Genomic DNA, 13573 nt, shown 5'->3' with positions numbered 1-13573 from the left:
AAGCAATAAAAAAATTAAAAAAAAAAACCTGATGTTATATTTATTTATAGATGTATCTAAATCCTAGATAATTTGGGAGTTATTCACTTATCTGAAATGAAAGGAAAACTGAAAATAGGAGGAATAGTTAATTAATGTTTAATTTGATTATTTACTTTAAGTCTAAATCACAAGGTAGTTTTAATAAAGAGATATTTCTTTTAAAATTTTATTTGTTGTGATTTTTGTCTTCAACACAAAATTAAAATAATATTGATTACATTCTTATCCTTTAAGTATGCCTTAATATAAATTATTTTACCTTGTTTAATTAGTACAAACAGTAAAAATGAAAATTTTTGTTCATTAAATTTATTATTCAATCCCATGTCATCCCTTATAATGTGTATTAAAGAAATTATAACTAAGGTGTCAGTCTGAGCAGTATTGGCCACCACGTATGCATAAATAACAGCAACTATCAAATACGATGACTTACTTTAAAATCACTGGTGTTAAAATACTAGTAACAATCTTAAAATACTTTAAAATTGTTATTTAAAATTACACTTTTTAAAAAATATACTTTCTTGATGCTACAATTGTCTTCAAAGCCATATATTTATATTAGTATTACCATTATTACTTTTTAATGACAGCCTCTCATGCAACCCAAGTTGTCCTTACACTCAACCATATAGCTTTGAAGTCTTGCCTCTACATCCCAAGTGTTGGAATTATAGTTGTGTACCACCAGATAGTTAAATGAGTGTGGGCAGGTGTTCAACCACTGAGGATTGAATCCAGGACCTCACATAATTGGCAAGTAGTCTACCATTAGACGGTACCTTTAGAACAAATCTAGCAATTTCAATTTTTAGCTGTAAAATAGTGAATGACTTTAATATATAATTCCCTTTCTATGTAGCTTCTTCCACATGTAATAAATGAAACTATACAAAAATAAACACAATTCCCCAATTCTTTTATTTTTTCCTCCTCTTATCTATGTCATTGTTATTGCTACTTTAAAATCTATGTAAGGTAGGAAAAAGCAGAAAAAAATTCATAGAAGAGTTGACCATATGCTAGCTCAGTGCAACAGTGTAATGTTTTTATCTAGAAACACCTGACCTTTACATGTGGTACCAACAGCAAAGGGCAGCTGCTTAGTGGTCTGTGAGGAAGACCTCCTCAAATATATGACTTCTCCAGGTTCTTCTTGTGTCGCTGTTCTGACACAAGTTCCAAGATTAGTGCTTTCATATTACTCTGAGCATCACCTCTACAGGTACTGTGATGACTTCTGTAATCAAAGTTTATCCAGGTCAAGGAGGCACCAAACCACTGTCTTCACTCTGTAGTCCCCTCTTTTCTTCATATGCCAGCTCTAGTTGATTTTTCAATGCTGGACTTGGTAGTATAGGTTTTGTTCAAATGGGGGTTCTACTTGCTGAAAACTTTTACATCTAATCCATTAGTTAGCCTGAGATAAGGGATAGGCACTGTCTGTGCAACTCTGCAATAAACAAGTGCCCTGACAGCTCATTGCTAGAGCAGTTTGTACAGTTTCATACCTGGTGAGTAGATTTAGTAGATTTGTATTTCTGCATCCTATAATTATTTACTACCCAACAACACACACTACCTGCCTTTATTTTTCATCTCTCTAATGGAATATAAACCATTTACAAGAAGGGATACCTCATTAAAATTTTGACAAGGTAACCTTTCTACATGATACTACATTTCTTTTTTTATAATTATTTTTATTTTTATTAATAACAGTTTATTCACATTGTATCCCCCTGTACCTCCCTCTCTCCTCCCCTCCCAATCTCATCCTCCCTCACCACCCTTATCCCTCTCCCAGTCCACTGAAAAAGGAGGGCCTTCTCCCCTTCCCTCTGATCCTAGTCTGTCAGGTCTCATCAGGAGTGGCTGCATTGTCTTCTTCTGTGGCCTGGTAAGGCTGCTCCCCCCTCAGGGGGGGGGAGGTAATCAAAGAGCAGGCCAATCGGTTTCTGTCAGAGACAGAACCTGTCCCCATTAGTATGGAGGCCACTTAGACACTGAACTGCCGTAGGCTACCTCTGTACAGGGGTTCCAGGCCATCTCTATGAGTGGTTTTTGGCTGGAGTATCAGTTTCAGAAAAGACCCTTGTGTCCAGAATTTTAGAATCTGTCCCTGTCCTTGTGGAGCTCCTGTCTTCTCCAGGTCTTACTATCTCCCACTTCTTTCATATGATTCCCTGCACTCTGCTTAAAGGTTGGCCATAAGTCTCAGCATCTGCCTCGATACCCTGCAGGGTAGAGTCTTTCAGAGGCCCTCTGTGGTAGGCTCCTATCCTGTTCCCTGTTTTCTCCCTCCTCTGATGTACATCCTCTTTGCCTCTCTGAATGGGGATTGAACATCTTCGCCATAGTACTCCTTCATGATTAGCTTCCTTAGGTGTACAGATTTTAGTATGTTTATCCTATATTATATGTCTAGTATCCACTTATGAATGAGTATATACCCTGTGTGTCTTTCTGCTTCTGGGATACCTCACTCAGGATAATCTTTTCCAGATCCCACCATTTACCTGCAAATTTCATGATTTCCTTGTTTTTTATCACTGAGTAATATTCTATTGTGTAGATATACCACAATTTTTATATCCATTCCTCAACTGAGAGGCATCTGGGCTGTTTCCAGCTTCTGGCTATTACAAATAAAGCTGCTACAAACATAGTTGAACAGATGTCCTTGTTGTATAATGGAGCGTCTTTTGGATATATGCCTAGGAGTGGTAGAGGTGGATCTTGAGGAAGCGCTATTCCTAATTGTCTAAGAAAGCACCAGATTGATTTCCAAAGTGGTTGTACATTTCTTATAGTTGACACTCTCATGACTTTTTATTTACTTTTATCAATTAAAATATATGTTGCTAGTCATGTGACATTTGTACTTGAGAGAATGTTGTCGTCTATTTCATGATTAATGTTATATGTTTAAATTACCTAAAAACAGCTTTTAGTTTACACACACACACACACACACACATACATATAACATTTTAATTGGTACAAAGGATGGATTTACAACTTTAAAACTTCACTTTCTAAAATATATGCTTACTATTGTGTTGGTCTTCTAAGAAGCATCTGGATAAATCTGGAGTAACAATATATATATTTTTTTCTTTTTTATCCTTTAGGTCATTCAAACATAAGAGCCTTCTTAAGCCATGGTGGTTTGAATAGTATCTTTGAAACTATGTATCATGGTGTCCCGGTAGTGGGAATCCCACTTTTTGGAGACCATTATGACACTATGACTCGAGTACAGGCAAAAGGCATGGGCATCTTGTTAGAATGGAAAACAGTTACTGAAGGAGAGCTGTATGATGCATTGGTAAAAGTTATCAATAATCCCAGGTAAGGTTTCAACTCACATAAGCAGATAATTGTATGTGCTCACTTACCCACATTTATCTATGGACATATACTTACTTGCATATATTTATTTTCACAGTGTGTTGGCAGTTTTAGTCTTCTGTAAGTTCATCATGGAGAAATGTTACTGTTAGACCTTATGTGTGTTTTCTAAAAGTTTGAAGTTAGGTGTATCAGTCATCTAGCCATCTAGCCAAAAACCTTGAGGTTTTTGTTTGTTTGTTTTTTCTATGTTAACATTTTATTTTTTATATTAATTACAGTTTATTCACTTTGTATCCCAGCTGTAGCCCCCTCCTTCATTCCCTCCCAATCCCACCCTCCCTCATCTCCTCCCTGCCCCTCTCTAAGTCTACTGATAGGGGAGGTCCTCCTCCCCTTCCATCTGACCCTAGTTTATAAGGTCTCATCCGGACTGGCTGGATTGTCTTTCTCTGTGGCCTAGCAAGGCTGTTCCTCCCTCTGGGGCAGGAGGAAAGGTCAAAGAGCCAGCCACTGAGTTCATGGCAGAGAAAGTCCCTGTTCCCCTTACTAGGAAAACCCACTTGGATACTGAGCTGCCATGGGCTACCTCTGAGCAGGGGTTCTAGGTTGTATCCATGCACGGTCCTTGGTTGGAGAATCAGTCTCAGGAAACAATCCAGATGTTCCTCAATGGAGGAATGGATACAGAAACTGGTACATTTACACAATAGACTACTACTCAGCAATTAAAAACAAGGAAATCATGAAATTTGCAGGCAAATGATGGGATCTAGAAAAGATCATCCTGAGTGAGGTATCCCAGAAGCAGAAAGACACACATGCTGTCATTCTTACTTAAAAGTGGATATTATACATATAATTTGGGATAAACATACTAAAATCTGTACAATCCTCATTCATAAAGACAAATAGGATGGACATTGGAAGTAGGAGAAAATGGGAAACAGGACAGGAGTCTACCATAGAGGGCCTCTAAAAGATTCTACCTAGCAGTATATTGAAGCAGATGCTGAGACTCATAACCAAACCTTGGGCAGAATGCAGAAAATCATATGAAAGAAGGAATTTATTAAGACCTGGAGAGGACAGGAGCTCCACAAGGAGCCTGAGGTTTTTGCCACCAGGATTTGTCACACAGAAAAAGTAAGGTGGGAAGTCTCTCTAGTGTGTCAGATTTTGTATTTGCTATTTACCTTTGAGACTCATTTAGTCATAGTTGTCATAGCTCTGACCAAGTACTTGACCAGATGTGACATGGAGGAAAAAAAGGATTTATTTTGGCACAAGTGCTTCACAGTGTGGTTTAGGGAGCTTTCTCACATCTTGATAGGAAAGCAAAGAGTAGATTATAGTGCTGCTTTTCTGGCTTTCTTCTTTTTCCTCAACCTGAGTTTCCAGCCATAGGACAATTCTATCATATTCATATTTCCCCTCCTCAGTTCCCTTCTGGAACTGTTCTCATACATATATGCAGAAGCATGTTTCTGGGGAATTCTAAATTCACTCAAGTTGACATTGCTGATCAGCCATCATGCTTGTCGCTGCCTTGTATCAAAGTTGCTTGTCTCACTGTAGAAATGAGGCATCCGAACTTCAGAGAGCATCAGTAATTTGTCTACAGTCATATAGCTAATCAAAGAACTGAAGACAGAGCTATCTGATTCCTAAACAGAGCTCTTCATCCTGCCTGACTTCCCCAGCACTAGCTGTTGCCGAGATATATTTGCTCATGATGAATTAGAATCTTTATTTTGCCTTTTAAATTCTTGATGTGTCCTGAGTTAACCCACTTCACAAATGAGTCTCAGTGGACAGCTGGCCTGGGTGGTTTTAAACAAAGCAGTGGTTTTCATCATGTAAAGACATGGTGTATTGTTTATTGTGTGCTTCAGATAACATTAAATAGCTGAAGATAGTAGCCTAAGTTTTGTTTATACCCAGGTGATTTGGCTGGTTTGAGAGTCGTTGCTATACGAAATTCAACATGAAAAAAAAATGTTTTTCTTAAACAGCTGCCAAGCTTCCATATGGAATTTTGAAACCAATGAAGGTTGCTTATGCTACCTTTTTTAGGCTCCGAGGTGGCCCTGATCTGTGGCCCTTAAAACAGTCAATGTCTTGGTCGCAAATGTGACACTTGGAGCAGTACTCTGTGCCTCAGGCCCCACCATACTACCCCTTCTTTAATGTATGGTTTCCCTTGTTAGATCTTATGCAGTCTGAAGCATGTTCTTAGGAAAATATTTTCACATAAGCCTGCAAAACTAAAGGAAGGATTTGGAGAGTTGTAGAGCTACTAACATTTGTTCATTATATAAGAACATTTACAGAAAGTAGTTCAACAAGGTGGTTTGTGTGTTTGTTTTGATTGTGGAACTGGAGATTGAACCCAGGGGCCCGCACATGCCAGGCAAGCACTCTTCCATGAGCTGTGTTCCCCGTTCAGATTAACAGTGTTCTCTGAGGTGTGAGCCAGCATGAATTAGGGAAAGATGAGGTTATACTCATTACATTGCAATGAAATCCTAACCGCAGAGTCTTGAAGTATACATAGGTACATTTATTGTGCCATTCCCTAAAATTCATTATATAAACTGAAGTAATTTACCTGAAATGTATGACAAATGTTCCATTTCTTATGTAAAATCATTATTTAAAAGGCTAAATTTACCTCATTAACATTATATTCAAAATGCTTTATTTTATGCCAAGTAAAGAATCTTGCTAAAGAAAGTTTTTTGTTGGTTGGTTGGTTTGTTTTGGCTTTTTTTTAATGCTAATTTCTAAGCTTTTATTTCATTTTGTCTTATTTTATTTTTTTTAAATTTTTTTATTTAACTTTTATTAATTACACTTTATTCATTTTGTATCCCCCCATAAGCCCCACCCTCCTCCCCTGCCGGTCCCACCCTCCTCTCCTTTCTGCATGCATGCCCCTCCCCAAGTCCACTGATAGGGGTGGTCCTCTTCTTCTTCTTCTTTCTGATCTTAGTCTATCAGTTCTCATCAGAAGTGGCTGCACAGTTTTGAAGAGAACTGATAGACTAAGATCAGAAAGGAGAGGAGAACCTCCCCTATCAGTGGACTTGGGGAGGGGCATACATGCAGAAACGGGAGGGAGGGTGGAATCGGGAGGGGAGGAGGGAGGGGCTTATGGGGGGGTTACAAAATGAATAAAGTGTAATTAATAAAAAAGTTAAAAAAAAAAGAAGTGGCTGCATTGTCAGGGTTCTAGGTTATCTCTACGGATAGTCCTTGGTTGGAGTATGAGTCTCTGGGAAGACCCCTGTGTTCAAATTTTCTGGTTCTGTTGCTCTCCTTGTGGAGTTCCTGTCCGCTCCAGCTTTTACTATTTCCCACTTCTTACATAAAATTCCATTCACTCTGCCCTACAGTTGGCCATCAGGCTCAGCATCTGCTTTGACAGTCTGCACGGCAGAGGCTTTCAGAGGCCCTCTGTGGCAGGTTCCAAGGTTGTTTCCTGTTTTGATTTTCTTCTGATGTCCATCCTCTTTGCCTTTCAGGATGGGGATTGAACATTTTAGTTAGGGTCTTCTCTTTTGTTTAGTTTGTTTTTGTTTTGGCTTTTGAATCCTAGAACCTACATGCTATTGTTACAGTCCTACTTCCTTTGCTAGTGTTTGCTTTTTTTCTTAATGAAAACCAGCTACCTTCTAAAGAAAGCAATAAACAAAGGTGAACTGATTCTTATGATGCCACTTAACTAACTCATGGTCAACTTTTACAATGAGAGACTTTTTTTTTATATAAATTCGTTGAATAGATTGTGATTTAATTAGAAAAATTTATTACAATTTATTCACTGTGTATCCCGGCTGTAGTTCCCTCCTTTTCCCCCTCCCCATCCTGCCCTCCCTCCCTTTTCTCATCTCCCCTTCCCCCAGTCCACTGATATGAGAGGTCCTCCTTCACTTCCATCTGACCCTAGCCTATCAGCTCTCATCAGGACTGGCTACATTGTATTCCTCTGTGGTCTGGTTAAGCTGTCCCCAACTCAGGGGGAGGTGATCAAAGAGCTGGCCACTGAGTTCATGTCAGAGACCTTTTCCCATTACTAGGGAACCCACTTGGATACTGAGCTGCAGTGGGCTACATCTGAGTAGGGATTCCACATCATCTCCATGCATGGTCCTTGGTTGGAGTATCAATCTCAGAAAAGACCCCTATACCCAGATTTTTTTTTTGGTTCCTTTGTTCTCCTTGTGGAGCTCCTGTCTCCTCCAGGTTTTTCTATCTCCCCCTTCTTTCATAAGATTCCCTGAACTTTGCCCAAAGTTTAGGTATGAGTCTCAGTATCTGCTTCGATACCTTGCTGGGTAGAGTCTTTCAGAGGCCCTCTGTGGTAGGCTCCTGTCCTGTTCCCTGTTTGCCCCTCAGAATGAGGATTGAGCATCTTACCCAGGGTAAGATTTAATTACTTTTAATAAGAAATAATGTCTAAGATAATCTGCTTCATTTTTCTATTTAAATAAAAATCTTTTATCTATGTACATATTTTTTATAAAATAGAATAAGAAGAAATCTTTTATTTTTCCATCAGTTAGAAAGAATGATGCCGTGTAAATCAAGATGTAGGTGGGTTCACAATATTTGGGTGACAATTTTAAGTCATTTTTCAACTGGACTTATTGTAGAGGAAATAGTTATAGCAGGGTAAATGTGCCCGTAAAAACTATATCCTTTCATAGCATAGATATAGAAAAAGTTTATATTTGATTTTCTTGGCTTGCTACTCACCCCAGTCCTAATCCCTTTCCATTCATTTTCCTGATTTGTTGCCATGAACATTATAGATTAAATATTTAGGTCCATAGCTATGTCATAAAAGGAACATCATGTCAGTTAATACAGCACTGCAGACTTCTTTGAGGTGCCATCATCATATAACTCCTTTCATCACATCCCGTGCTGTCCCCACTATGGCTAGTAGTCTGCACCTTGGGTACTAACTGTTCACCAGATCTGCGGTAGTCTGCAGGTTGCAAGAATTGCAATTGCTTCTGACTTCTCTTTTACTTATTCTACTTTACTTACTCTCACATTGAATCCAGGATCTTACCAAGTCCTACCAACTCTTTCACTCTACCATTCTTTCCTATCTAGTTGAACCTTTTTTCTCACTTTTTTCTTTACATGTGGTCGTTTTCATGAGCATTTTAGCATGAATATCTTCCTCTCTCATATACTATCCATTTCTATGATCTAATGGCTATTTAGTTCTATGATTTAAGCTCTATAATTTGTTGTTCAGTAAAGCCTTGAGGACCTTGACTGGACACTCCTTGTGTTGCACACTGCTTGTAAATGAATTTACACTTGGAATGCACTTGTGCTCCCAGCTTTCTGATTCTTCACACACTTCCTTTAGCATGCCAGGTCTTCACATTTGCCTAAGTCTTTCTTCTTTGGTAAGGCACCACTTCAGAATCATATCTTCCGTGATATTTTAATTTTTTTGAAGTAGAACTTAATCCTTTTATCTAAGCAGTAAGAACTTTTATCTGGGCCATATACTTTAGGAGAACATAATCATCTGTCAGATTGTCCCACAAATGTATAGTTACGCATTTTCAAAAATTTCCTCATAATATTTTTATTATTTGGGAATTCCATGCATCGTTAAATCAAAACAAAATGTTTACATTACATATGTCACTTTACTTGTTTTTAAACTAGCCTCCTAAGGAAGGGTTTATAGCCATGTACATGCATGCCTGCATTCATATCTGTAGTGCATCATATTATTGTGTACCCCAATCTTTTATTTTTCTGTTTAAAATTACATTGTTGCACCATCATTTGTTATGGCTTTAAGTTAAGTAACTGAATGACACTACTTTTTAAAGAGCTGGTAGGAAAATGTCCATGCTTTTCTTTTTTTGTGTAGAATTTGAAAATGTCCTTTTTTTTTGAATTTTACTTTTTTCTTATCAGTTACATTTTATTAACTCTGTATCCCAGCCGTGTCCCGATCCCTCATTCCCTCCCAGTCCCTCCCTCCCTCATCTCCACTGTGCCCCTTTCCAAGTCCACTGATAGGGGGGACCTCCTCCCCATTCATCTGATCCTGTTTTATCAGGTATCTTCAGGACTGGCTGCAAAGCTCTCCTCTGTGGCCTAACAGGACTGCTCCTTTTTTTGATGAGACACTTTGGTTAACAGCATTTGGAAGCATCTGATGGGTAGGCTATATGATGTATAGGAAGGGCCGAGGTCAGAGAATATAAACCTGCCTCTCATCTCGAATCATTTCATGTTTTCCTCACCAGCTTGAAATATATGGACATACTGTAAGTATTCAAAACATTTAACCCGGTGCCTGGAGTACACTTAGGTGCTTAAAAATGAATGTCAGTCATTTTTCACATTTCTAGGTTGAGATACCCATCAGTACCAAACCTGTGTATACGTGACCATATCATCTTCGTCCCCTTTGCAGCTATCGGCAGAGGGCTCAGAAGTTATCGGAAATTCATAAGGATCAACCAGGCCATCCTGTCAATCGGACTACCTACTGGATAGACTACATTCTCCGCCATGACGGAGCCCATCACCTCCGTTCAGCTGTCCATCAGATCTCTTTCTGTCAATATTTTCTACTGGATATTGCCTTTGTGCTTTTGCTTGGTGCTGTCTTGCTCTACTTAATTTTGTCCTATGTGACAAAATTTATTTATAGAAAAATCAAAGGTCTGTGGTCTAGAAATAAGCCTAGCACAGTTAATGGACATTACCAAAATGGAATCCTCAATGGCAAATACAAAGAAAATGGTCATATTAAACATGAAAAGAAGGTAAAATGAGCCAACAGCCCAGGTGATAGGAACAAATCTGTTCGGTCATTGAATTTGTATTGCTATACTTTAGTCTAACAGCTACTAAAACTAAATGTCAGCAAACAATTCTAATACTTCCTCATCAGACCTTACTAATGAAATGCCATGGATAAAATGTCTGTAAAGAGCACAACCGTAAATGCAAAAATGTATTTTATTCAACTACTGATGCAGAAAGTCGGCACCGAACCATTTAGAAGCCTTAATTATTTAAATCAATTAAGTAATTGGTCAGACCTTAGTTTTAAATGTTATGTATGCATTACAGGTGAGGAATGGGTATCTTTTCTCTTAATAAGATGCGTGTATGTTTCCTGTATCATTGAGTTTTAGCTTGTTGAAAGTACATGTTCAGGAAGGGAGTAGAAAGATAGGACCCCAATGTTTATCTGCCAGTGTTTAACATATGCAAATTTAGAATCCTACCTTCAAAGACTGCTTCCTTCAAAACTCAATGCAAAGAAGCAAGTGAAATGAAGGGTGGCAGAATTTTTGTATTTTTGTTTATTATAGGTTTTTTATTTGCCTCTTTTGTATATGCCCCTTTCTTACCAACTTTGGATGATTGTGAAGGAAAACGTATTGAAGTAAATGAGTGAATTGGTTTTCACATTTTGCTTATGTTTTTCTACCAGTAATTTTTCTCTGGAAGAATTTTCTAATCTTTTCTGTCTTCTTTTAGTAAGTAATATGCTAAATGCATAATTAAGGCAAAGCAACAAAGCTCTTACTTTTGTTCAAAGTGCTGAAGATTATTACTCACATGACACTTGGAAGCAAAGCCATGGTGTAAATGTTTCTGTGACTATTGGATATTCCTTAATTTGAGTTTTGAATATTCAGCTGTCACCCATTCTAAAATTTTAACTTTAAAATACCAATACCACCTTTCCTTTCTTTTATTATCTGGGTCACACAATATAGTCCATAGGTGCCAACATATAATTATTTTGGGCAGAACATTTGCAGTTATCCTGCGTTGTCTACAGGGGTTTGAAGTTTGTCAGCAAATAAGATTTTACATGCTACACAAAAGTGACAGAAATTGTACCACCCATTTGTGCAACTGAGTTCTCATCCCCTCCTCACTCCATAAGCTCAACTCAGCACCTATTTTACGTCATTGTGTCTGACATGGGACAGTGACAGTATTCATTTTTGGGACAGGGAGGCAAGTTATAGCCTTCACAAAATCAGGACCTCCCTGCTGAACTACTTACTGGACGGCAACTGTAAGCTTATTCCATGTCACTGTTTACTGAGCATTTGCACTACACATGCTGAGTGTGTGCTTTATTTATTTGTGGTTGGAAATCCCACATTTGACACTTGAGAGTAGAGAAATGAAATATTTACTTCATGTCACTCACTAACATGGGAGAGTTGTAAAAATCTAGAATGCTGTAAGTCCTTGTCATACACTATGACATACAATTTTGTGACACTCCCACCAGGAGCCATTCTCATAGACTTAGAGGTAATATCAATAGTTTTTTAATGCACAATGCATACAATGTACTGCTTTCTGAATACTTGAAGAAATGGTATATATACAAACCTGTTGGTTACACCTTTTCACAATCTTATCACAATATTGCCGTTAAAAGAGGAAAAAAAAAAGATGCAGGCAATGAATGGTGGGATGGTAACAGAACATAGAGTGTATGAATGAGTTGATTTTATTTTTGGCATTTGATGAAGTTGACAGTAGGCACTAACTGGATGATTAAGCATACATTAATTTCCACTGTGATTTAAACAAAAACCTTAAAACAATAAACAAAATTGAAAATATAGAAATGTTGTTGGAATAAGATTTTTATTCATATTTTATTTCACAGTATTATATATAAGTATATTTACATTATAAACATGTTTCTAAGGCCTCCCAACTTTTGTATGTATATATGAATGTGAAAACAATGTATTAAATGTAAGAACGTATTTAATAAAAATTAAATGCAGGGATTTATCCTTTTAAGTACATCAGCATGGGTCTTTAAATTCTATCCCAGAATTAAGAATGTTAAGCACAACTCTTATGATGGTTTCTTTGTTTAATTTGTTTTGTTAATTTTTTGATATTCTCCTCTCCGTGCTCTGGACTGCCAGGAAGCCTATTAGCCAGTTTTAGCAAATAGGGTGATTTAAAATTTCCTATACTTAGGCTAAATTCTCTAATGAAGTAAAGTTTTCAAGAAGGCATTTATTTCTTTACTTCTCAGAAAGAGTCTCTGCAGCAGTAGGTGCTTCCATAAGCTGGTTTTAGCAAATGAAAATTGGGATTTTTTTTTTCTTCTAAATTGGCAACTTGTAATATCTCACTAATAGCACAAGGCAAGAATTTTGATAACACAGATGGGGAAGAACTTGTGTTTAGTTGGAAGTGATACTGTAATACTGAACTTGAAGGAAACTAAACATTTTCCTCACTAAATCCTAAATTTACTACTAAAACTGAATGACTCGACTTTAAAAGGCTTAAGAATGGAAGAACCATGAGGCTGGCATATTGCTTATAATGAGGCCGTGGGTTAATCCCCAGAACTTTTCATCCTACCATGTCTTCCCAAAGAACCATAGTTAGTTGCAAAACAACCTCAAGTAATAATTTAGCGATTTATTATATTGAAAGTGTTAAGTAATTCTCTTCTCATTCTTTCTGCTATAAGTCAACAGGTTTGTAGATGTCACATTTGAGAGTGTCCATCATTATCAATAATGAGATGAAGGAGAGAACGTTTTTTTAAAAATACACTTAATCACTTTACTTATCCCAGCCTCCTCCCTCCTCTCCTCCCCAATACCAAGCCAGCCTGACACTACAAGTAGCAGCAGGACTAAGAGCACCCTCTTCCACTGAGGCCTGACAAGGCATCCTGGCTAGGGGAAGAGAATCCAAAGGCAGGCAAAAGAGTCAGACACAGCCCCTGCTACCATTGTTAGGGGACTCACATGATAACCATACTGCACATCTGCTACATAAGTGCAGGTCTAGGTCCAGCCCATGCATGCTCTTTGGTTGATGGTTCAGTCTCCCTGTTCCCTCGGGGCTTTACTCTGTAGGTCCTATGGTATCCTTTACCCCTGCAGCCCCCTCAGTCCTTCCTCCCACTATTCTACAGAACTCACCAAGCTTGGCCTGTTGTTTGGCTGTGGGTCTTTACATCTGTTTCTATTAGCTGATTGATGGAACCTCTCAGGTTCCTGTCTGCAAGCATAGCAGAGTATCATTAACAGTGACAGGGGCTGACTGTCTCCCATGGGAATGTCTCAAGTTGGGCCAGTCATTGATTTGCCATTTCCTCAATCTC

General features: G+C 38.0%; 1 protein-coding gene across 1 annotated transcript in view; it reads left to right on the top strand.

Annotated features, from left to right (window-relative positions):
- Positions 1 to 12227, top strand: part of Ugt8 (UDP glycosyltransferase 8) — a 79261-nt gene extending 67034 nt beyond the window's left edge. Inside the window, exons 5-6 of the mRNA XM_055628271.1 lie at positions 3180 to 3399; positions 9863 to 12227. Coding sequence (XP_055484246.1) covers positions 3180 to 3399; positions 9863 to 10226 — 584 coding nt within the window. The 3' untranslated portion in view covers positions 10227 to 12227. The remainder of the gene's footprint in view (positions 1 to 3179; positions 3400 to 9862) is intronic.
- Positions 12228 to 13573: the final 1346 nt, after the last annotated feature.

The sequence above is a fragment of the Psammomys obesus genome, unplaced genomic scaffold (genome assembly GCF_907164565.1).
Source record: "Psammomys obesus unplaced genomic scaffold, mPsaObe1.curated_primary_1811, whole genome shotgun sequence".
Lineage (NCBI taxonomy): Eukaryota > Metazoa > Chordata > Mammalia > Rodentia > Muridae > Psammomys > Psammomys obesus.
This window is presented reverse-complemented; position numbering and strand designations above follow the sequence as displayed.